General features: G+C 49.3%; 1 protein-coding gene across 4 annotated transcripts in view; it reads left to right on the plus strand.

Moving 5' to 3' along the window:
- Nucleotides 1–25,915, plus strand: part of RGS12 (regulator of G protein signaling 12) — a 163,118-nt gene that overhangs the window by 117,031 nt on the left and 20,172 nt on the right. For all 4 annotated transcript variants that reach the window (XM_037829305.1, XM_037829306.1, XM_037829307.1 and 1 more), the window contains exon 5: nucleotides 25,355–25,524. In XM_037829305.1, coding sequence (XP_037685233.1) covers nucleotides 25,355–25,524 — 170 coding nt within the window. The remainder of the gene's footprint in view (nucleotides 1–25,354; nucleotides 25,525–25,915) is intronic.

Below are 25,915 nucleotides of genomic sequence, written 5' to 3' on the forward strand. Positions count from 1 at the left end.
AGGTTGGTGCGATGTTCAGGCGATCGAGAAGGGCCTCGCGGTCGGCGGGTTGACCGGTGGCGGTGAGGTCGCGGAGGGTTGGTTGTCATCTCGGAGTAGGGAGTGTCAGAGGTGGCGAGTCGCTGGTACTGGACTTGCACGAACGAGGAGAAAATAGCATCCGTTTGTTTCCTTACAAGCTGGACAATTCTGCGGATAATGCAGGGTCCTAAGGTGAGAGCTAGAATAATCATTAGTAGGGGGCCGAGGAGAGGGAGGAGGTAAGGGAGGAGGGGGGTAAAGATGTGGGACCAATAGCTGGTGGCTTCACGGTCCCTTTTGCGTTGTTCTAGTCCTTCCCGGACCTTCTTTAGGCTGTCTTCGGCGAGACCTGTGGAATTGGCATATACACAGCACTCTTCTCCTAGGGCGGCGCAGAGGCCTCCTTCTTTGAGGAGGAGAAGGTCGAGACCTCGGCGGTTTTGGAGCACTACCTCAGAGAGGGAATTGACAGAATTTTTAAGATGGGAAATAGCGTCTTGTAGGTGACGAATGTCCTCGTCAACAGCCGCCCGGAGGTGAGTTAGGGCGGAGCCTTGACTGGCTAATGCAGCGATTCCGGTGCCAGCGCCTGCAAGACCTAGGAGGGAGGCAATCGTGAGGGCGGTGATGGGCTCTCGCTTTTGCAGTGGGGCAGAAGCTGCAGTTGTTTCCAGGCGGAGGAAGAAGTCTTCCTCGCTGTGGTATAGGACCCTAGGGATGAGGACAATTAGGAGGCAAGTTTCATTAGTTGTATTGAGGGTTTGCACGTTAAGGCAGGGGGTAAGCCCTGTAGAGGAGCAGAGCCATTGGGAGGAGTTATGAGGGATGAGAAATTTTGTAGAGCTGCTGGGAGATGAGTAGTCGGCGCAAGCTGTGAGGTTGGGAGAGTTACTTGAGCGAGGGCGGATGTACTTTCCTGTAAAGGAGACTGAATGAAAGGTTAGGGGGACGGCAGAGGTATTCCAATTGCATTCCGAGGGGCTGTCCTCTGTGTTTTCTGAAAAGGAGAGGTTGGAGGCAACTGGCTCATACAGGGGGGAGGAAGTGGAGAGGCAAAGCCAACAAGAGGAGGTAAGATTGGGATAGGAGACATTTAGTGAGGTGAAGGTTGCTTGGATAAGGCTGAAGAGGGGAGAGGAGTAATGAGAGGGGGGTAGAAAAGGTTGGGGTGGTGGGGTTGGCGATGCGCTGTTTGTAGCTGAGGTGCGGTTTCCGGATGCGCTGCTTGTACTTGAAGTGCGGCTGGAGGGCTTTCGAGCGCAGGTTTCTTCGACTCTGGAGACAAAGGTGGCGAAAGGCTTACTCGGCTCCTGGAAGAGCTTGGTGAATTTATTAGGCCGACAGGCAGAGCAGTTGGCAAACGCTCGTAAGGCGATTCCCCAAAGGATAGGCCAAAAGGTGGCAGGTGCATTAATATAAGCAGACGCATTTAGAAACGCTCCCGTGCCTAGATAGGCTTCGGGGTGATGATAGACTCCAGTGGCTGCGTCTTGCTCACTTTGCTTAGCTGCTTCCGCCTGGAAGTGAGCACGCCAATCAACAAACTGGCCGGGGTTAAGAATGGAACGGGCAAGCGAGGCCCAGTCTTGGGGGAGGCAAAAGTCCATGGCGAGATCCTGCAGTATTTGGGAAGCGTATGGGCTACCTAACCCGTCCTCCTTGACGGCCCTGCGAAGCTGCTTAATAGTATCTGAGTCAATGGGATACCAGTCATACGGTTTCTGTGGGGTGGGGGCAAGGTTAAGAGGAAAGCAGCGAAAAGCACGAGAGAAAGGAGGACGCGCTTGCAGAGGGCTTGGCGCGGGAGTGGGGGTAGGGGGAGCGTTGCCCCAAGGGTTGCCTTGAGGTGCAGAAGGCAGCCAGGGGTTGTTAGTCGGCAGGGTGGGAGGAGCGGCGGCAGCTGCCGGTAGCGGCTCCGAGGGGGAGCTCGCCAGAGGGGGAGGCGGGAGTGGGAGGCCCCAAGCGTCGCAAGACGGCGGCGCGGTGGGCGTGGCTAAGGCATAGGATGGTGGACTAGCTCCGCCCTGTGAAAGGGCGGGGCCCAAGGCGTAAGATGGCGGACTAGCTCCGCCCTGTGAAAGGGCGGGGTAAAGCGCTTGCGGTTTCCGGCCCAGCTTAGGGCTGACATCATCGCCGGAGCACTTCCTCCCCTCGATGGAAGAAGAAGGAGGAAGTTAGCCATCTTGGCGAGGCTCAGTGTTATTTTGTTTTTTGGGAGTCACTTCGAGCGCGTTGTTAATCTGCTCGACTAAGGACTCTGTGTCCGAATCGTGGTCTACATTAGTATCGCTATCTGAATCTGTTGACTGGGTTGATAGGGCCTCCTTGGATTTAATGGGGCCTCGATTAGGGGGGAGGGAGCCTTGAAGGCAGGAGCGGACGGTTATTAAGGTGGGGAGCAAGCCGGGAGGGAAGCGCTTGCTCTCATGTTCCATGGCGTTGGTGACCCGATCAATAAGGCGATCATAAGTAACAGGGTCCCAAAGATGGCAAGTGGTGAGCCATGGGTTAAAGGGCAGCAGGAGGTCCCAGTATACTTGCAGCTGCCGGACGACACCTTACAGCGATGTGTGTCTAGGAGACCAGCCAGAGCACGAACTTGGGGTGCTTGGCATGCAGATAGACGATTACCCATAGCGGAGTGAGAAAAGAAAAAAGGGGGGTTGATTATTGAGTAAAGAAAATGAGGTAAACCGTGGTCGCGAGGCCGAAGGAGACGGCGAGAATAGAAGGCAGGAGCCTCTAGTAGCGAGAGCAGTTTGGGGGGGCGGTCGCAAAGAGGCACACCGCGCGAAACAAAGAAACAAAGACACAAAGGACCACAGCAAAGTAATGGAGGGGAAGAGGGAAAGCTACTGGAGGAAGAGTGTTAGGAGGAATGGGGGGACATAGGAAGAGAAGACGAAAGGTAATCGGGGGTAAGAGTTAGGTTAACGCGGGAAAGGAAGAGCGGCCCGGGCGCGGAGCGGCGTGGGAGAGGCGGCTCCGGACGTGGAGCGGCGAGGGAGAGGCGGCTCCGCGGGGCGGCGAGGGAGAGGCGGCCCTTACTTTGCAGGCGAGGAGAAGGGGAGCTGGAGAGGCGTCCGGGCGAGCGGGTGGTTTTACTGGACCGCTGCGTGGAGAGGACTTTTAATTCCAGGGGCCCCACGTTGGGCACCAGTTGCGGTCACAGTTGACTCGTCTGGGGGGGGAGGTGGCGGCCGGTTACCAAATCCTAGGCTCTCAGGATTGCTTGGAGGGTACCGGCGGCGGGGGCTCTTTCCCGGAGGCGAGGGCGAGGCGGGGGACTGGGCCTGGTCCCCGGCGTAGGCGTGCAAAGTATGGAGGGCGGCGAGAAAGGAACAGGCGGGACACGGTTCTTTTAGGGTGAAGAAGCCAAGAGAGTTTATTAGGGGAGAGTACAAGCTTATATCGGGCGTTTAGAGGGCGGGGTAGCTGTAGAGGTTAAAGGCTTGGATTGGTTCTGAGAGGGCGCGGAGGTTGATTGAAAAGGGGCGAGAGTTGCTCCCGTAACGGTGTCTGGCAACAATGTATGCGCACTGGTGGTGATGGGAGTTGCACTGGCAACGGGGAGTGTCCGGGCAAGATAAGGGGGTGGGGAAAAGGCGGTTCCCTCCGGCAAGCCTCCCCTAACAGTGTTATTTTGGGTGAGGAAATGGGGCCTGCCTCCGGCCTCACTTTCCCAGGCCCGGGGGGCTGCGGAGGGCGCTGTCGCCCGTGCCCACCACCCTCCCCAGGGGCTGATCAGGTCCCCCAGCCCAGGCCCGCCAAGTTGAAGCACGTAATCAGTGTCCCGCAGTGTTATCTATATAGTGCATAAGAATGTCCACCAGAGTGACCTCTCGACTCCATTTGGAATCTCTCAGCCACTGAAACTATTTCGTCTCATTTTGCAGCCCCCTTTTGGTCAAGAAGATACTCTGAGTCCCACGATGTCGGGTCCACATTCATCCCCGGGAGTCATATTCTGCATTGCCAGGGAGATTTGCACCCCTGGGAGTCGGGTCCCACGTAGGGGGGAGGGCAGCGAGTTCACCTGTCGAGATGGCTCAGTTAGAGAGAGAGAGGGCCACATCTGAGCAACCAAGAGGTACTCGGGGGGAGACTCTTAGGCAAAATCATTTGTCATTAAGGAAATAAAATCAAAACCATAATGAGATACCACTTCATGCCCACTCGAATGGCTCCTATTTTAAAAATGAAAAATAACGTGTTGGCAAGGGTGTGGAGAAATGAAACCTTTGCACGTTGTTGGTGGGAATGTAACATAGGGGCAGCTGCTGTGGGAAAGTTTTTCAGTTTCCCAGAAAGTTACGTTAGAATTACCACATGACCCAACAATCCCACTTTAAGGTATATACCCCCCAAAATTGAGAGTAGGGACTTGACAGACATTCGCACACTGATGTCCATAGCAGCATTGTTCACAATTGCCAAAAAGATGGAACAACCCGAGTGTCACTGACAGATAAATGGATAAACAAAATGCGGTTTATGCATACAATGGAATATTATTCAGCCATGAAAAGGAGCAAGTTTCTGATACATGTGACAACAAGGATGAACCTTGGAGCCTCATGTTGAGTGAAATAAACCAGACACAAAAGGACAAGTATTGTGTGATCTCACTTCCATGAAGTGATTAGAGAATACGGATTCATCGGGTTGGAACTGGGGTGATGGAGAGGCTTTGGTAACGGCTGGTGTTGGTAGGAGCCTGGCATTGTGAGTGTACGCAACACCCCCAAACTGTATACTTGAGAGTGGTTCAAATGGGAAATTTTAGGTTGTATATATGTCACCAGAATGAATTTTCTAAAAAAAAAATCACAGAACTGTACAACTCGGTGAATGTGCCCTGAGGTAAACTAGTGACTGTTTAGTGCCACACTTGTGATAACGCTGTTTCATCAGTTGTAACGATGGTGCCGCACTAATGCAAAGTGTGAATAGGGAAAAATGGGGGTGGGGGTGGGGGACTTGGGAACTCTACCTTCTACCTGACTTTTCTGTAAACCTAAAACTGCTGTAATTTAACACAAAAAAGAACTTTGATGAGGAACAGGCTAAGATACCTGGTCTCAAAGTCCCTCCCCACAGATCTTAGCACCGAGGGGCAGGTGCGGCTCTAACCCCGTCCACAGGCTCAGAGCGCACATCGCTGCCCTCAGGTGACTCCCATGCGCCTCTCACATGCCCCCCGCCCTGTGCTTCTGAAACCTTCCTCCTGATCATGAGGAAGCTTCAGGCTGGCCCAAGGTCTGGGGACCCCGAGGCAGGGTGGAGATATTCCAGGGTGAAGGGGACTGGAGAGATGTGGCCCGTGTCCCCGTGTGGGTCCATGGAAGGGGAGGCTCATCTCAGTCCTTCACAGGCACTTTTTCCTGGAAAATGTTGGGGTGAACCGAATGCCTTGTGAACCCCGCCCAGGAGGCTATCGGGGTTCCACAGCGGCCCGGCTGCCCCCAGCGTCCACTAGCTTCGGAAAAGGAGGTTCACTGGCTCGCGGGTGCCCCTCCTTCGCCATGGCCCCCGCTGTCCTGTGCCACGTGGCCACCGGGTCGTGGACACGACAGCAGTGACCCCAGAGCCGAAACGCACAGGTCACCCCGGAGGGGAGAACAGGCGGCCCCTCTCCCGGGTGGGGAGGGCGAGCTCGACTGGCTCCTGCCCAGGACCCCAAAGGCTCCAGGATTCAAAGTGGTGCCGTCGCTTATTTCCTGGTGAAATATGTTCTCCGATACCAGCCGGTTTTGGTGATGAGCTTCTCATCTGAAAAATAGTTTTTCATTTATGTGGTTTTTGAAAATTTGGAAAGAAGAGCTCAGCAACCACATAATTATAATTAAAAGCCCCAAGTATTTCTTTTTTCCCAGCCCTGCTGCTAGTTTAATAAAAAGTCAAATTGTTGCTCTTGAGTGCAGCGGGCTTCTCCTGGCGCTCCCTGCCTGGGCCCCGCCTGGCCTAAATAATTCACGTTCCTTTAGCAGCGCGGCCCACAGGTCCCGTGAATTATGCATGCGGCCTCCGAGGAGCTCGGTGGCAGACGCCCGCTCTCCTCTCCCTGGGACCGGGGAGAAGCCGTGGGCAGCCTGTGTGCCCGGGTCGCTGGCCAGCCGCAGTGTCTGCCTGCTGGGGAGCATGAGCTCGGGAGCGATGCCACCCGCCACGGCCAGGGCCTGTCCCCGGGGTGCCCCTGGCCAGGCCGGCTGACCTGGGCATGGGCTCGGAGGGGTGGCTGGCAGCAAGTGCTTGGCGGTACCTGGCCAGGTGGCACCACAGCGGCTCTTACCAGCTCTGCCCAGGTAAGGCCCGTGCTGGCCCTTGGACCTCGCTGCAGCTGTCAGGAGCACTGCCCTGCACAGCGCTGGGGTGTGGGTTCCTCGGGAGCCACCTGCTGCCGGGAGGCTCTTGGGCGTTTCTGGGGGTAATTGGCTTCATGACTGACTCTGAGTTGTGGTTTAAATATTTAAAGTACACCAGGTTATGGTTTGGGGGGTTATGCTGGTGATCTAATGTTGGCATGAGCCCATGTTTTGCGGAATTATCTGCAGATGTGTCATGGCACAGTGGCACATGTGGGCTCTTTGTAGCACGTAACCTGCATGTTTAACCAGCCAGTGTTGGGCAAATCCGAAACGGACTCTAAAATCATTCTCGCCAGGGAAGCATTTCCTTGACTCCAACCGGTCGATCACCGACCTCCATCATGCAGCAAAATCTAGAGAGTGTCCGCAAGCGGCGACGCGGTGTGGGGTGTGGCCGTGCCGGGAGCACGTGCTCTCACCCGGTCCCCGGGAACCGGCCGGCAGCTCGGAGCAGGCGGGGGGCCCCGCGCCCGAGTCCTCCGTCTTTTGTTCTGCCGCGAAGCCGGGGTGAGAAGTGGGACATTTGCAGGGAGTTTCATTTCTGGCAAGTGCTGCTGAACCGCTCGAGGTGGACTCTTCTGTGAGCGTGCACCAGTCCCGCTGAGACTAGGGCAGTTCCGGAGCAAGTCGGGAGGTGCTGTGAACGATGGGCTCCATCACTCGGAAGCGGCCCTCGGAGAGGGGGTGGCTCTCCGGGCCAGCGGGCCACGCGTGGAAGAACGGGACTCGGGTTTGGGGTTGCGTCGGCGTCTCCTGATCGGGCTTGGCCGGGCAGGGGTCTGCGCTCCCCACGTGCGGACCCTTGGCGGGGCTTCTGCAAGTCTTGTGTGTGTGTTTTGTCCACATAGAATCGTGGCAGTTCACCCGGGGGGCTGCTGATCGAGAGACTTCTGTGTCGACGTGGTGTGAGGCGTCGTGGGAGCCTGTGTGTGTCTCTTAAAGTGAGGTGGGTGGGGTCAGATGGAGGGAGGCGCGGGCACCCCAGGCTCCCTGGGATCCCGGACCGGGCCCACGCTCCCTGCTCGCTCGGGGGTCACATCTCAGTGACGGGGCACCTGGTTGTAGAATCGAGAGGGGCCTGAGCTTTCTGCCCGTCTTCCTGGGGCAGCTTGGAGCTGTCGCCCGGGGCATCCTCTTGCCATCCCCTTCTGTGTCTTCTCCCGTTGGCTCTTCCCACCCCACAGTGCTGGGGTTGGCACCCAGCCGTGGGTGGTCTCCTGTCAGCAGACAGGGGTTCCCGGCACCGTACCCTGGGTCGTTCGAGTCTAAACCCGACAGCCTGCTGCGGTGTTGCCTTTTCTTGTGCACCGACTTAAGGAAACGAAGCCGCCCCCGCCTCCAGCAGGCAGAGGGCCGGCGAGGTGACTTCCCGTTCAGGGAGAGCCCATGTCTCCGGGGTGGGGCCGCGGCAGGGACCCAGGGCCTCCCGTCCTTTCGGCCTCCTGCGTGGAGATGGGCTGTGTGCTGCTGGAGTCACCCGAGTGTCTCACCTGAGCGTCTCACCTGGGCTGGGGTGAGGCGGGTGCCTGCTGCCCCCCAGGCCCTCCCGGGGTCTGCTTTCTGCTGGCTCCTCGCCACGCGTAGCAGCACCTTCACGGACTTCAATCAAAGTTGGTGAGACTCGAAGGGGCCGATAGGCACTGGGGGATGAGCGTGGACCGCAGCGTGCGCAGCCTCCATTCGAGACGATGCAGCGTGACACACAGGGCAGGGCGTCAATATTTTCCTCTTTTTTTGTATTGTATAGTTTCCTTCTGAATTAGAAATTTTAAGCATCATTTGTTGATTTATGAGCCCTAGAAATTAATTTGTATTTGCTGACTCTTCTAAAAATGAGTTTGTCCATATATGGGTCACCTTTCACTTCCAATAACATTCCTCTGGCATTCGTTCACTCATTCCACAAATAAACAGCCCCTTGGACTTGCCTGGCACTGGGGGAGCAGCCGGGCCCCTCTGCCCTTGGGGGGCCTTTCAGTGAAGCCAGGCCGACTGGGCACAGTGAGTACGGAAGGTTCTGGAGGGCCGTGGTGGGAAAGAGAAGGTGGCAAGAAGGATGGTAATAGTGGGGGTGGGCAGCTAGGAGGGGAGGGTTGCAGCTGTGAAACAGGGCGGCCCGGGTCTCCTCTGGGTGGTTGGTGGGCACGGGCAGCAAGGGGGTCAGATGTCTTTTGGTTGCTCTGCCTGGGACAGTGCTGAACCCCAAACCCCGTTCCCTGAGGAATAAAAGCCCAGCGCCCCTGATCAGTTTTCCTGCCTGGTCTTCCAGCCAAGCTCACCAGACCACGTGAAGCCCTCTGCAGTTTGCAGGCAGACCCCCTCCTCTTTGCCTCCTGCCCTCCTCCCCCAGCCCACCAGCACCCCGGAGCTGGGCCCCCTCTGAACTGGCCTTGGGGACCTCCACCCTGCATCCAGTGGGACCCTAAAGTCCTGTCAGTCCCATCTTGTTGCTGTCCCCTAGGATAAGCCATAAATGCTCGGGTGGCCCACCAGGCCCAGCCCCCCGGCCCCGAGGTGGGCCAGCTTCTGTTCATCCTTCACTTCTCAGTGGACACATCATTCCTTCAAGGAAAAATAGCTGGAGGAAAAGTCTTACGGTGTTTGTACTTTACAGAGCATTTAAAAACACCTGGTTTCATTTGGTGAAGATTGTCTCATCAAAATCAAAGTCAAATTTATTAAGATTGGTGGTGCCATCACCCCTATTTTACACGGGGAGAAACTGTACTGCCGAAGGCCACCCACCCGGGAAAAACCAGATGGTTTAATCTCCGGTCCTCGGCTCTGGACTCTGCTCCCATCCTCCACCACTGCCTCCCTCCCGGGGGCTCTCCTCCGGCCGAGCCCTAGTCTTCCTTTAGTCTCTTGCATCTTTGTATTTTTGATAGTTGGGAGTCGGTTACGAGGGGTCTCTCCTGGATTAGCTGCAGAAACAAGGGCCAGACGCAGTGGGGTAACGTGATCAAGTGCTCAAAACGTTTACCCACACACCCCCAAAATACCTGTCAACTACTGCTCAAAAAAGAAGGCAAAATGCAGACTTTCCCAGGTACACAAAAAACGGGGAGCGTTTGTTGCTAGCAGACCAGTTCTAGTTCCCTGGCTGCTCAGGCAGATGCTGTGAAGTGGGTGGAGGTTGACGGTGGGCTCTGCCCGGCTCAGGGTTCCCAGGCTCGGGAGAAGTCCACATCGAGGCGTCAGCGCGGCGTCAGGGCGATCGATCGTGAAGGCTGGGTGCCGGGGCTGCCGCGGGTCCGGCTGGGCTCCTCCGCCACACGGGCACGTGCCCACCGGCCGCCCGGGCCTCTCCGCTCCCTGCTGGGTTCTGCTGCCCTTCGGCTCCTGGCGTCTGGGGCTTTCTCTCTGAACTTCCTTCTCTTATAAAGGACCCGGGTAGGAGGATGCGACCCGCCCTGCCTGAGGTAACTCCTTAAAGTGAATTTTAACTTCGGATCATCCTAACTGAAACTGCTCTCATTTCCAAACCAGGCTGGAACTAGCATTTTTCCCCCTTTGGGAAAACTTGAAGCAGGGTGGTGTTTGGTGTCACTCTGTTACCTGGGCTTCCACTCTGTTCCTCATTCCTTTCTTACTGACTTACTGCTTTAAAGGAAAACAGAAACCATAGAAGCCCAGCATTATCAAGGTCTCTGCACTTGGGAGTGGGGGACACTTCTAAATTAAGCCTGTAACTTTTGCAGTAGTTTCTTAACTTTCCTTTGATTGAAATGTAACTAAATTGTGCAAGCGAATAATCAGGCTGCACCAGTGGTGAAACTTTGACTTTGTCCCTAATACAATTTTGCATTGAAACACTTTGAAATAAAACAGTTCTGACCAAACCTGTTAGCACATTTCCCTGAGCAAAACCATCACACTGACGCTTCTGAGTTGCTCACGGGGCTGAAGGACCCCAAGTTTTCTTCAGCTAAAAGCGTTTTGTCCCTGTTAAAGCTCTGTGTGTAAGGTCCTGCCACGCTGTGGTCCAAACTGGATGGAAAGATGGAAAATTGTCCATCCATATCCGGGAAACACCACCTGGAGCGGAAGATGAGATCCGAGCTTCCCCGAGTCACACCAATCAATCAAGGGCCAAACAGCAGGGAAAAGAAATCCGCAGATCTCTGATTCTTGTCTCAAAATGAGGTGAAAACAAAAATCCCTCCACAGGCTTCATAACCGCCTCCTCAGCTACTAAATGAAATAGTAGACTCATTTGCCTCAGAGGAAATGAAGGTATAGATCAGAAATGGAATCTGTCTTAAAACTTTTACTAATGATCACATTTCACAAGAACGCTGCTGGATGTAGCGCTCTGGACGTTTTGTTCAGCCCACATTTCCGTGTTGCCTGCGCCGTGTGGAAGGTGGTAGATCTCCGGTCCTCGGGCTTCCTAAAGCAGTGCAGTCCTGCTGCGTGCAGCTCACCGTGTACACTCACTCGGTGCCGCCGGGGTCTCGGGATATGGACTCCGCTTGGGATGTATTTGATTTCCTTTCAGAGTCTCCCGACCGTCACCCCAGGAAGAATAAAAACAAATGGGACCCCCTGGGGCTGTCGCCTCACCAGCCAGTGTCGCGGCTGTGGAGCACGCCAGGTCTCTCTGCCGTGTTCCAGAACACTGTAATGCTCCTGCACTGACCCGGGAAAGGTTTAAATGTCCAAGTCACTTCAGTTGTGGAATCTCGATTTGCATGATAGTGGTAGTAGACTCCAAGGTGTAGAAAAACTTGTGTCTTGGATAGTGCACCGTTTCATCCTCAGACTTGTAGGAGTACGTTTCTCAGTCTTGAGACCAGTATTTTTTAGTTATGTGTTCAACTGCCTTTATTACACCTGGTTATCACAATTCAATGCTCAGGTGCTTCAGAAGAATCTACCTCTTTTAGACAGTAGATGGAAAAACTGTAAAAAAAAAACAAAATAGACGCAGATGTCTTCTAGTTTGTGCTAAACACAACGCTTTATTTTTACAGTCCACATCTTTCATGAGGATACAAATTGTTAAGAGACAATTCAAAGAAATTTTGCAGAGATTTTTCACTGATGTGAACTTGATTTTATCTATTCAATTCTGCATAGATTAAGTAAATATGTATGATTTAAAAAAGCAATAGGTAAGTAATGTATGGTAGGCCTGTAGCTTCTAAAAAGGGAACGTGTTTGCTAGGAACATCCCAAAGGAGGTGGGTGGAGAAAATCTTTACTTGGCTACAGAAATGGCTACAGATGGTGAAGTAATGATTATAATAATGTGTTGTTGGGCCGACAGCATTAATAGATGTGATATGCAGAACAATCATAACACAAAACGGGGACGAGGGAGTGGAGCCACGTAGGAGTAACATTTCTGTATATCACTGGTATGAAGCTAGTATAGATCTGAACCCAATTTTGTTAAGAGGTATATGGTAAATCATAGAGCAGTAACTAAAAAAAACTGAAAAATATAGTGAAATTGAAACAACACATTAGAAAATATTCACATGATATGAAAGAAAGCAGAAAAGGTGGAAGAACAAAAAAGACACGAGACACATAGAAAACAAAAAATGAAATGGCCGATGTAAATCCAACTACCTCAATAATATTAAAAGTCGATTGACTAAACCTTCGAGTTGGAAGGCAGGGATTGCCAAACTGGATAAAATGAAAAAACACAGAAAACATGCTCCAACTACATGCTTTCTATAGGAGATGGTCTTTGGCTTCAAAGACACAAATAATGAAAAACAAACAAATGGAAAAAGATGTACCATGCAAACAGCAAAAACAAAAACAAAGCAAAGCCAGGAAGGGTGGAGGGGCCATACTCACATCAGACAAAATACAAGTTATAAATATACGTGTGCCTGAGAGCACAGCACATGAAGAACAAGCTGGTGGCAGTGAAGGGAGAACTGGCCAGTGCAGCTGTGGTAGCTGGAGACTGAGCAACCCACTCACGGTAACGTACAGAGCCGCTCGACCGGAGACCAGCCGGGGGATGGGGGCCCCCGCTATCAACCGACTGGGGGGATGGGGGCCCCCGCTATCAACCAACCGGGGGGATGGGGCCCCCACTATCAACTGATGGGGGCCCCGCTATCAACCGACCAGGGGGATGGGGCCCCCGCTACCTGAACAGCCCTATCAGATGGTGTGGAACATGTCTGTGGTCAGGCCACAGAGGGGCCAGGAATGGGTGGACAGCGGTGACTGCTGAGGACACGGGGTTTCAGGGTTTCTTTTTGAGATGACGAAAATGTTCTAAAGTTGTCCGATGTGATGTTTGCATGTACCTGGGAATCTACCAGAAACCATTGAATGGTACTTTTAAATTGGTGAGTTATATGTGCCATTTTGGATGTACTATATCCCCCAAAATGCCATTATCTTTAATGCTATCTTGTAGGGGCAGACATATTAGTGTTGATTAGATTGGAACCTATTGGTTCAGTGTTTCCATGGAGATGTGACTCAATCAGCTGTGGGCAAGACCTTTCATTGGATAATTTCCATGGAAGTGTGGCCCCACCCATTCAGGGTGGGTCTTTATTGGATCACTGGAGTCCTTTAAAAGAGCCACATGGGCCCAGATGCAGAGCAGCTGTGAGTGACATCTTGGAGAGCAACTAACAGTGACATTTTGGAGGAGCTGCAGCTGAAAGACACATTTGGAAGACAGCCATTGGAAGCTGATGCAGACATTTTGGAGAACGCCATTTTGAAACACAACCTGGGAGTAAGTAGACACCAGCCACGTCCTTCCCAGCTAACAGAGGTTTTCCGGACACCACTGGCCATCCTCCAGTGAAGGTACCTTGGACACTTTATGGTCTTAAGACTGTAACTTTGTAACCAAATAAACCCCCTTTATAAAAGCCAATCCATTTCTGGTGTTTTGCAAAAGGGCAGCATTAGCAAAACAGAACATATGGTATGTGAATTTTATCCCAATAAAGCTGTTTAAAAAAAGTACGTACTCCCAGACCGGAGTTCAGACGGGGCAGGCAGAGCTGTGGCGCGTGCTTCGGGGCGGGCTCCCAGGGCACGGGCCACCGCGGCGTGTGCAGCCGTCAGGAGGCCCAGGAGGGCTGGCCCTGGGCGTCGGTGTCCGGCTGCGCAGTCCTGGGCAGCCCTGGCCCGTCCCCCCTGCCCACAGGCCCGCACGCCTCGGGGTGAGCGGCTGGGACTGGCGGGGGGCTCAGGGTTGGTCCCGTGCTGCTGCCCTCGCCCCCTCCTCCAGGCAGTCCGGGCGCAGGGAGGTGGGCGGGAGGCCGCCCCATGGCCAGACCCGCACGGATCCGACTGCGGGTGAAGGGGGACGTGTCCTCTCGGGGCACGGGCTGTTGACCACAGTTTCTTGGTGACTGGCCGTGCGTGCCCCTTTCCTGTTTTCCTTTCGGCTCGTCGCACTCTTTGCTCGTGCGGGGTGGCCGCTCTTACGTGGGAACACGGTGAGTCCCTCGTCTTTGCGACGCGGCGTCTTCCTGCGGCTTGTGCTGACTCCTGCAGGTGGAGGGCTCAAAAGTCTCCGTGTTGTCCGGCCCGTCAGTCTTGTCTCGGACGGATCTGGGCTTCATATCCTCCTTTAAAGGCTTTCCTTACTCGGGTATCTTTAAAAATGTGGCCCGTGTTTTCTCTAATTTAACTTTTTACACTTTAATTGTGGGTCCATGTGGGGTTTATTTTAGTGTCTGTTGGAAGGAAGGGATCCAGCTTGGTTATGTTGGAGTTGATGATCCGATTTCCCTCTTCCATTCCTTGACTGGTCCGTGCCTAGCCCCCAGATGGAACCCTCGGAATCACGAGGTGGGGGCGCTGGCCCTGTGTCTGGGCTCTTCTTCTGTGCCCTGAGGAGTCTGGCTGTGTCTCCACCAGCACCCCCACCCAGCACCCCCACCCGGGACTGTGGGTTTCTCACGTGCGCCAAGCTAGTGCTGAATCACTGCTCTTTTCTGTTTCCTTCTTCAGAATTTTCATGTTTATTTTACACCAGAACTTTTAAACTTGGATTGTCTGGTTCTAATAAATACTCTGTTGGGAAGTATATTGGGATTAAATATTTTTAAGGAGAACTGTTGTGTTTATAATACATCCCCCTCCTCGCTCCCACTGCTGGACACAAGTCAAGCATAAAGACCCCAGCCCCAGGCAGGGAGAATGTGTGCGTGTGTTTGTGTGTGTCTGTGTGTGTGCACGTGTGCGTGTGTGTGTGTGTCCTCCGTGTACACATAAAATGGAAATGGGAATGGAGAGGAGAGTCCTCTGGGTTGGAACATTAGCTGTGTGGGAGTTCTTTTCTTTTCTTTTCTTTTTTTGTTACAATGTAGTCTTTTACTCAGCTTTTCCGTAATGGCAGAGTAGAGGAAATTTTGCCTACAAACAGGCAGAAAAAAGTAATATCTAACTTTTCAAAGTAAGAATGAGGAAGACGTCAGGTCTACAACTTGGAGTTCAGAGTTTGAGAGATTTATTTTTTCATTTACACTGTTCAGGAAGTTCACATTAGTGGTAACATACAATCTCTCTCCTTTTGCGTCTGAGTTATTTCGCTCAGCATTATGTCCTCAGGGTTCATCCATGTTGACGTGTGTTTCATGACCTCGTTCCCTCTCACGGCCGCGTAGTATTCCATCGTGTGTATGTACCACATTTTCTTTATCCACTCATCTGTTGAAGGACATTTGGGTTGTTTCCATCTCTTGGCAATTGTGAACAATGCTGCTATGAACATTGGCGTGCAAATGTCTATTCGTGTCACTGCTTTCCGATCTTCCAGATATATACTGACAAGTGAAATTGCTGAATCATAGGGTAACTCGAGATCTAGTTTTCTGAGGAGCTGCCAAGCTGTTTTCCACAGAGGCTGTACCGTTACACAGTCCCACCAGCAATGAATAAGAGTTCCAATTTCTCCACATCCCCTCCAGCATTTGTAGTTTCCTGTATGTTTAATGGCAGCCACTCTAATTGGTGTGAGATGATATCTCGTTGTGGTCTTGATCTGCATCTCTAGTGAAGATGAACATTTTATCATGTGTTTTTTAGCCATTTGTATTTCCTTTTTGGAAAAATGCCTTTTCATATCTTTTGCCCATTTTATAATTGAGCTGTTTGTATTACTGTTGTTGAGTTGTAAGATTTCTTTATATATGCAAGATATCAGTCTCTTATCAGATATATGGTTTCCAAATATTTTCTCCCACTGAGTTGGCTGCCTCTTCACCTTTTTGACAAAGCCTTTTGAAGCACAGAAGCTTTGATTTTGAGGAGTTTCCATTTATGTATTTTTTCTTTCATTGCTTGTGCTTTGGGTGTAAGGTCTAAGAAGTGACCTCCTAATTCAAGGTCTTGAAGATGTTTCCCTAAAGTATCTTCTAGGAGTTGTATTGTGCTTTCTCTTATATTGAGGTCTTTGATCCACTTTGACTTAATTTTTGTGTAGAGTGTGTGGTGGGGGTCCTCTTTCATTCTTATGAATATGGATATCCTGTTCTCCCAGCACCATTTGTTGAAGAGACTGTTCTGTCCCAGTTCAGTGGATTTGGGGGCCTTACAAAAAATCAGTTGACCGTAGATCTGGGGGTCTATTTCTGAATTCTCAATTTGATTCTACTGATCAATATGTCTGTCTTTATGCCAATACCATGCTTTTTGACCCCTGTAGCTTTTAGTTTCAAAGTCAGGAAGTGTAAGTCTTCTCACTTTTTTCTTCTTTTTTTAGGATGTTTTTGGCAATTCGAGACCCCTTTCCCTTCCAAATAAATATGATAACTACCTTTCCAAGTCTGCTAAGTAGATTGTTAGAATTTGGGGTGGAATTAGATCAGTTTGGGTAGAATTGGCATCTTAATGATGTTTAGCCTTCCTATCCATGGGAACAGAATGTTTTCCCACCTACATTTCTTTTAGAAAAGTTTTGTGATTTTCTGTGAAGAGGTCTTTTACGTCCTTGGTTAAGTTTATTCCGATGTACTTGATTTTTTTAGTTGCTATTGTGAATGGAATTTTTATTTCAGTTGCCTCTTCAATTAGGTCATTACTAGTATATAGGAACATTACTGACTTCTGTGCATTAATCTTATATCCAGCTACTCTGCTGAATTTGTTATTAGCTCAAGTAGCTTTGTGGTTGAATTCTCAGGAGTTTCCAAATATAAGATCATATCATCTGCAAATAATGAACAGTTCTATTTCTTCTTTCCAATTTGGGCACCTTTTATTTCTTTGTCTTGGGGAATTGCTCTGGCCAGAACTTCTAGCACATGTTGAGTAAGAAGCGGGCGCCCTTGTCTCATTCCTGACCTTAGAGGGAGGGCTTTCAGCCTCTCGCCACTGCATACTATGCTGGCTGTGGGTTTTTCATACGCGCCCTTTATCGTTTGGAGGAAGGATCCCTCAACTCTTACCTTTTGAAGTGTTTTTATGAAAAAGGGATGTTGAGTTTCGTCAGATGCTTCTTCAGCGTCTGTCGAGATGGTATGTTGGGGTTCTTTAAGCGAGGCGTTTCCGGGCGCCTCTGCGTGGCTTACTTGCTGGGGCACTGCTGCTGTACCTGCCTGGCTTGGGGTGAGCTCCTTACGGGGGGCCTGTGTCTTCCAGCAAAGGGTGGGGAGCTGCCGTGCAGTGTCTTCTCCCAAAAGCAGCATTTACGCCCTGGTGGCTTCCAACGACCCCAAAGGAAAACTAAAACTGTCCTTTTCTGGTCTTATCATGCAACTTCTCTTGACTCTTGTTTTAATATTTTTGTAGGTCCTAAGTTATTTGATGACTCCTTGCTCTGCTATATTCTAATCTCTTTTCTACTCTAAATGCTTGTTGAGCTTTTAGTCTTTCACCCTAAGCTGAAAGGAGCCTTAGGGAAGGATGTTGGCTTGGATTCCTGGGCCCCAAAATCTCCTCCATGGCCCCCGGCTCCGGATCAGCTCAGCACAGGGTCGCGGGCCGAGGGGACACAGCGAGGCCTCCGCCTGCCGTCCTCGGCACGTCACCCTGCCCCGTTGGCACTGCCGCCAGTCCTCTCCCACCAAATCGATAGATGGTTTTATCATATTCAGTGGGTGACCTAGAGCTGGAGCAAAGTGGACCCGTCCACTGGGAATCATCCTGTGCCTTGACCTTCCACGTGACCTGCCCAAGGCCAAGCGGGCAGAGTTAGGTCCACTCAGGGCTCGGACAGGGTTACAGAGCAGCAGAGGAACCTAAAATATCAGTAGTGTTCTGTTGGACTGTTTCAGTATTGAAACCCTGCTGTTGAACTGGAAACACTACGGAGTTCTTGCATTCGCCTTCCTTACCTAAAGCTGGGGTAACCCTGGTCTCAGCGGCTTCTCCTCAAAATACTTGCAAAAAATATCTGTGTTGTTACATGTGGGAGTCATGGTTCATTCACATGCACCGATGGCTCCAGGTGTGTGGACGTTGTGTGTACACCGATGACTCCATGTGTGAGGGTGTGTTTTGTGCACTGACAGCTCCGTGTGTGCGCACTTTGTTTTTGCATCAGTGGCTCTGCTTGTATCTTGTTTGTGCACTGATGGCTCCATGTGTGTATCTTGTTTGTGCACTGACAGCTCTGCGTGTGAGGATGTTGTTTGTACACTGACAACTCTGCTTGTGTGGACATTGTGCACTGACAGCTCCGCGTATGTGCACATTGTTTGTGCATCGACGGCTCTGTGTGTATCTTGTGGTGCACTGATGGCCCCACATGTGTGGATGTTGTTTGTGCACTGAAGCCTCCGTGTGTGTGTATCTCGTTTGTGCACTCACAGCCTCATGTGTGTGGATTTGTTTGTGCAGTGACGGCTTCACATGTGTGGACCTTGTGCGCTGACGGCTCCATGTGTGTGTATCTTGTTTGTGCACTGACAGCCTCGTGTGTGTTGACGTTTATGCACTGATGGCTCCACACATGTGGATGTTGTTTGTGCACTGATAGCTCTGCATGTATGGGCATAGTTTGTGCATTGAAGGCTCCATGTGGGTGTATCTTGTTTATGCACAGACAGCTCCAGTGTGTGGACATTGTGCACCAACAGCTCCACGTGTGTGAATGTTGTTTATGCACAGACAGCTCCAGTGTGTGGACATTGTGCACCAACAGCTCCACGTGTGTGGACATTGTGTATTGATGGCTCCATGTGTGTCTCTCGTTTGTGAACTGACGGCCTCGTGTGTGTGGACATTGTTTGTGCACCGATGGCTCCACATGTGTGGATGTTGTTTGTGCATTGACGGCCCCATGTGTGTGGATGTTGTTTATGCAGTGATGGCTCCATGTGTGTCTCTCGTTTGTGAACTGACGGCCTCGTGTGTGTGGACATTGTTTGTGCACCGAGGGCTCCACGTGTGTGGATGTTGTTTATGCACTGATGGCTCCGCATTTGTGGAAATTTGGGCATTGATGTCTCCACATGTGTGGACATGGTGCACTGACAGCTCCGTGTGTATCTCGTTTGTGCACTGACAGCCCCACGTGTGTGGATGTTTGTGCACTGACAGCTCAGAGTATGTGTATCTTGTTTGTGCACTAACAGCTCCGCATGTGTGGACATTGTACACTGATGGCTCCGTGTGTGTATCTTGTTTGTACACTGACAGCCTCACGTGTGTGGATATTGTTTATGAACCGACGGCTCCGTGTGTGTGGATGTTGTTTGTGCACCGATGGCTCCCTGTGTGGACGTTGTTTGTTTATCGACGGCCCCGTGTTGTATATGTGGTTTGTTGAAGGTCAGTTGCTTCTGTCCATTGCTGTGACTCTGGCTTGTTACTGGAGTGTGCAGGGGTGCTCTGCATGCACATGTGCGTGTGTGTGGCCACATTAGATGGCACTCGTGCACACAGTGTGTGTGGTGTTCACTGCTGAGCTTGTACCTGGAACAGCACCTGGCTTCAGAGGCTCAGTACGTTTGGTGGTGGTGGTGGTTTAAAATAATTATTTATTTTTAGTTGTGCTAAAATAGACATAAAAATCATTTCAGCCATTTTAAGTGGAGAATTCTTTGACATTAAGTACATTGACAATACTGTGTAGCTTCCACTATTTATTTCCAGACTCATCTCATCGTTCCAAACCAACACTCCCACTCATTTAGCAGTATCTCCCCCTTTCCCCCTCCCGGAGCCCTGATAATCACTGTTCTGCCTTCTGCCTCTAAGAATTTGCTTATTCGGAGTATTTCGTGTGAGAGGAATCACACGTTTGTCCTTTGGTGTCCGACTTGCGTCACCCCACATGACGTCTTCAGGGTCACGGTGCTGCAGCGTGTGCCGGGCTCCCCCTCCCCGGCTGAGCGGTTCATCCGTCATCTGCCCGTGGACACCTGGGTTGCTTCCGCCTCTCGGCGACTGAGGATAGCGCTGCGGTGACACTGGTGTGCACGTGTCTGTCCGAGTCCTGCGCGCGGTTCTCTGGGGGTGTGCCGGGAGGGGACTTGCCGGGTCACGCGGTAAATGTGCGTTTACCTTTCTGAGGAGCCGCCACGCTGATGTCCACGGCAGCTGCTTACCCTGCATCCCCGCCAGCCTGCTCCCGTTTCCCCGCGTCCTCACCCACACTGCTGTTTTCAGTTTTCTGAACAATAGCCGTCCTAGAGGGTGTGCAGTGGTGTCTCATAGCTTCAATTCGCATTTCTCAAATGGCTAATGATGTCGAACATCTTTTCATGTACTTATTGGCCATCTGAATATCTTCTTTGGAGAGATGTCTGTTTAAATCCTTGGCCCTTTTCCAATTGGATTGTTTGCCTTTTTGTTGTTGAGTTGTAGGAGTTCATTCTGTATTCTGGATATTAAACCCTTATCAGATTTATGGTTTCCAAATATTTTCTCCCATTCTGTAGGTTGTCTTTTCACTTTCTTCCTGTGTCCTTTGATGCACAAACGTTTATAATTTTGATGAAGTCCCATTTTATCTGTTTTTTTTCTTTTGTTGCTTGTTCTTTTGGTGTCAAATCTAAAAATCCATTGCCTGCCACAAGGCCCTGAAGAGATTTATCTGTGTTTTCTTATAAGAGTCATCTGTTAGCTCTTATATTTAGGTCCTTGGTCCATGTTGAATTGATTTTTGTGTATGGCATGAGGTAGGGGTCCTCTTTCATTCTTTTGCATGTGGGTTTCCCATTTTCCTAGCACCAGTTATTTGAAGAGACTATTCTTTTCCTCACTGAATGGACTTGGTGCCCTTGTCGAAAATCAACTGTCTTTAGATGTGTGAACTTATCTCTGGGCTCTCAACTATATTCCGTTTGTCTGTATGTCTTTCCTTATGCCACTGCCACACTGTTTTAATTACTTTAGCTTTGTAGTAAGTTTTTAAATGAGGAAGTGTGGACCCACCAATTTTGTTCTTCTTTTTCAAGGTTATTTTGGCTATTCGGTGCTCCTTGTAGTTCCATATGAATTTGAGGACCAGCTTTTCCGTTTCTGCAAAAAATGTCTGCTGGAATTTTAATAGAGATTGCACTGAATTTTTGATCACTTTAGGGGGTATTGCCATCTTAACAATATACAGTCTTCCAATCAATAAACATGGGGTGTCTTTCCATTTATTTAGGTCTTCTTTAATTTCTTTCAGCAGTGTTTCACAGTTTTCAGTGTAAACGTTTTTTACCTCCTTGGTTAAGTGTATCCCTAGGTATATTATTTTATTTTATTATTTTTAGATGTTATTATAAATGAATTTGTTTTGTTGATTTCCTTTCCAGATTGTTGAATATTGATGCGTAAACACCCAACTGACTTCTGCATGTTTACCTTGGTATCCTGAACATTTGCTGAATGTATTTATTAGTTTTAGTAGCTTTCTTGTATATACCTTGGTACTTTCTGTATATAGGATCATGCCGTCTGCTAATAGGGGTAATTTGACTTCTTCCTATCCACTTTGGATACATTTTATTTCCTTCTCTTGCCCGGTTGCTCTTGCTATGGTGTTGAATAACAGTGGTAGCCGTAGGCATCTTTTCTTGTTCCTGAGCTTGGGGGAAAGCTTTCACTTTCATCATTAAGTGTGATATTTGCTGTGGGAGTCTCATAAATGCCCTTTGTCATGTTGAGAAATTTCCATTCTATTCTGAGTTTTCTGAGTGTTTTTATGATTAAAAAATGTTGGATTTTTCATATGTTTTTACTGCATGAGTTGAGATGATCATGTGGTTTTTCCCCTCAATTCTACTAATGTGGTATACGCATCAATTGATTTTCTCATTGAGCCGTTCTTGCCTTCCTGGAATAAATCCCACTTGGTCATGGTAAATAATCCTTTTAAAATCCTATTGGATTCAATTTTCCAGTATTTTGTTGAGGATTTTTACATCTATATTCATGAGGGATATTGGTCTGTAATTTTCTGTTCTGGTGCTGTCTTTACCTGGCTTTGGTATCAGGGTAATGCTAGCCATAAGGGTTTAGGAAATAATCCTTCCTATTTTGGGACGAGTTTGAGAAGGATTGGTGTTAAATCATCTTTAAATGTTCGTAAATCCAGTAATGAAACCATCTCATCTTGGACTTTTCTTTATTGGGAGGGTTTACTGATTCAATCTCTTTACTTGTTATAGGTATGTTGAGATTTTCTATATCTTCTTGCATCAGATAAGGTAATTTGTATATTTTTAGGAATTCTCCATTTCATCTAGGTTTTCTAATTTATTGGCATATAATTGTTCACAATACACTCTCATAATTCTGTCTTTCTCTGTAAGGTCGGTAGTCATGTCTCCCACTTTCATCTCTGATTTTAGTTGTGTCTTTTCTCTGTTATTCTTTGTTAGTGGAAAGGTTTGTCAGTTATATTTATCTCTTCAAAACCCAACTTTTGGTTTTGTTGATTCTTTTGCTTGTTTTTCTGTTCTCTATTTCATTTATCTCTGCTCTAATATTTGTGATCTCCTTCCTTTTACTAACTTTTGGTGTAGTTTGCTCTTCTTGTTGTAATTTCTTTAGGTGTGAAATTAGGTTACTGATTTGTGATATTTTTTCTTTTTTACTTTTGGCATTTAGAGATATAAATTTCCCTGTGAATACTGCTTTCACTGCATCCCGTAAGTTTTGGTATGTTCTGTTTTCATTTTCATTTGTCTGAAGATATTTCCTAATTTCCCTTGTGATTCCTTCTTTGAACAACTGGTTGTTCAATACTGCAATGTTTGATTTCCACATATTTGTAAATTTTCCAATTATCCTTCTCTTATTGATTTCTAGCTTCATAACATTGCAGTCCAAGAGAATATTTTGTATCATTTCCATCTTTTAAAATTTATTGAGATCTGAATTGTGGCCGGACATATGGTCTATCCTAGAAAATGTTCCATGTGCACTTGAGAAGAATGTTATTCTGCTCCTGTTGAAAGGAGTTTTCTATATGTGTCCATTAGGTCTGATTGGTTAATAGTGTTGTTCAAGTCCTCTGTTTCCTTACTGATCTTCTACTGAGATGTTCTGGCAGTTATTGAAAGTGGTGTATTGAAAACTCCCATTATTATTTTAGAACTGGTTATTTCTCTGTTCAATTCTGTCATATTTTGCTTCATATATTTTGGGCTCTGTTGTGAGGTGGATATATGTATGTTATTGTTATTCTTTGGCTGGATTGAAACTTTTATCAATATATAATATCCTTCTTTGTCTCTTTTAGTCATTTTTTACTTAAACTCTATTGTGTCTGGCTCTCTTTTGATTACTGTTTGCATGGAATTTTGTGCTCCACCCTTTGACGTTCAGCCTCTTTGTATCTTTGTTCCTGAAGTGAGTCTCTTGTAGACACAATATGGACGGATCAGGCTTTTATATCCAGTTGGCCAGTCTCTGCCTTTTAATAGGGAGCTTGATTCCTTGACACTTAAGGTCATCACTGAGAAAGGAGGATTTACTTCTTCCATTTAGCTATTTGTTTTCTTTATGTCTTGGATTTTTTTTCTCAATTACTCCATTACTGCCTTTTTAAAGTTTTTTATTGCTTCTTTTGCAATGTATACCAATTTGATTCCCCTTCTTCTTTCCTTTTCTCTGTATTTTTAGTTATATCCTTAGGGGTTACCAGTGTAATTACATCTTAAATTAATAACAATCTAGTTCAACTTGTACCAACCTATACAAACTCTCTCCTCCTATATATCTCCATTCCTTCCCCTTTTATTCTTATTGTCTCAGATTACATCTTTATACATCATGTGCCCATTCACACAGATTTACATGTTATTTTACATATTTGCCTAAGTCATATAAAGAGGAAAAAGTAGTTACAAACCAAAATTGTAACAATGCAGGATTTTATATGTACCTATGTAGTTACCTTTATCCGTGTTCTGTATTTCTTCTTATGGCTTCAAGTTACTGTCTAGTTTCCTTTTATTTCAGCCTGGTCTTCTAGTAATGAACCCTTTCAGTTTTGTTTATCTGTAAATGTCTTAATTTCTCCCTCATTTATGAAATATAATTTTCCCAGAGAAACGATTCTTGGTTGACAGTTTTGTTTTGTTTTTTCTTCATAGTTGACAGTTTTTTCCTTTAAGGACTTTAAATACGCCATCCCACTGCCTTCTGGCCTCCAAGGTTTCTGATGAGGAATCCACCACTGATCTTATCGGGGATCCATATATGCTGCGAGTCTCTTTTCTCTTGATGCTTTCAAATTGCTCTCTTTGTCTTGGATTTTGACCGTTGGACTCTCATGTGTCCTGGTGTGGATCTCTTTGAGTCTGTCTCTGCTTGTGTTCGCAGAGCTTCCTGGATGTGAATATTCACGTCTTCCATAGATCGGGGAAATTTCAGCCGTTATTTCTTCAAACACTTTTTCCACCCCTTTCTTTCTTCTCTTGTTCTTCTGGGATTCAACTGTGCATTTGTCGAGACTTGCTGGTGTCCCACAGCCCGCGGGCTCTGTTAATTTCCCCTCATTTCTTTTCCCTACTGCTCCTCACATTGGATAAACTCAGTTGTCTTGACCTTTTGTTCGTTAATCTTTTCTTTTGCCTGTTGAAATCTGCTGTTGAATCTGTCTAATGAATTTTCATTTCAATTATTGTATTTGCAGCACCCAAATTTCTATTTAGTTCCTTTTTATAATTGGCATCTTTTTATTTTGTTCAGATGGCATTTTCCTAATTTCCTTTAATTCTTTGTATGTGGATTCCTTTAACTCATTGAACATATATAAGGCGGTTGATTCAAAGTCTCTGACTAATAGTTCCAGTGTTTGAGCTTCCTCAGGGACGGTTTCTGGCAAATTCTTCTCTCCTGTGAATTTGCCGTACTTTCCTGTTTCTTTGTGTGCTTTGTAAATTTTTTGTTGAGAGCTGGAGATTCTGAGTATTGTGTTGTTATAACTCTGGAATTCTAGCTTACTACTGCTTTGGGATTGCTAGGGTGTTTGTTGTGGCTGTTTTTGTGAGCTGGAGCTGTCAATTTGTGACTTTTCCAAACTGGTTTTGCTCCCAAATAGAGAACGGAAAGAGAAAAGAGGGAAGAAGGGAGGGGGTGTCCCACCTCTTTCAGGCTCCTTGGCTGCTTTTCCCTGGGGGTGGGGGGGGCTGGGCCTGTGGCTGCCCTCGGAGCCGGCCCCCACCCATCTGAAGTGGTTCCCACGGCAGGGGTCAGACCACACCCCTGGATTTGGAGGATGGGGTCCCGAGGAGCCCAGGTGGGGGCCCCTGTGGGGGATGAAATTCCCCAGCCCTTCCTCCTGCCACTCGCCGGATGCGGCACCGTGTCCCTCTTGAGCCCCGAGTTCCGGGATGGTTGGTCTGCAGCCCCAGCCGGCCAGTCGTTGTCTGGGTGAGGGTCAGACTCCCGGGTGTCCTTCCTGCGCTCTCCCCGGCCTCTCCTGGCTGCGTCTGGTCAGAGGAAGGTGTGTTTGGAGGAAGTAGAGTGGAGGCCCTCTCGGGCTGCAGGCCCTCCTCCCCGGGGCCGGGCGAGGGCCGTGTGTGACTGCATGTGGGGCGAGGCCCGTGGTGAGAGTGCCTGTCGGCCCACAGAGCTCAACGGCGCCGACCTACAGGACGGCGCGAGTAGCAACAGCCTGAGCAGCAACGCCAGCCTCCCGAGCGTGCAGAGCTGCCGGCGCCTCCGCGAGCGGAGGGTGGCCAGCTGGGCCGTGTCCTTTGAGCGCCTGCTGCAGGATCCCGTTGGCGTTAAGTACTTCTCTGTGAGTAAGCGGCTGGCTCAGCCGGCAGTGCCACCTGCCCCTGTGCAAAGAGGGTCCTGGGCTGGGAGATGCCGCCCGTTCCTCGGATCCTGGAGTGGGCCCAGGACCAGCTCCCTGCCCCCGTGTCCAGAAAGCTTCGGCCACCGTGCCCGGAGACAGGGCCCCCGGCAGCCCCCTGTGCGGCGCCCCTTCTCCAGGCTCCACACCCTGGGCCGTGCCACCCACACCCCACCCCTCTCCCCGAGCTCGCAGCCTTGCCTCCCACCCTCGCTGCCGGACGTTCCACCGCACAGAGCATCCCCAGAGCCTCTCGTAAATGCTGGTGCCACAGAGGTGGCCACGTACGGCCACTAAAGAGGGTGCTTGAAATCCCAGGCGGTGGAACTTAAAG

Source organism: Choloepus didactylus, chromosome 3 (genome assembly GCF_015220235.1).
Source record: "Choloepus didactylus isolate mChoDid1 chromosome 3, mChoDid1.pri, whole genome shotgun sequence".
Taxonomy (NCBI): Eukaryota; Metazoa; Chordata; class Mammalia; order Pilosa; family Megalonychidae; genus Choloepus; species Choloepus didactylus.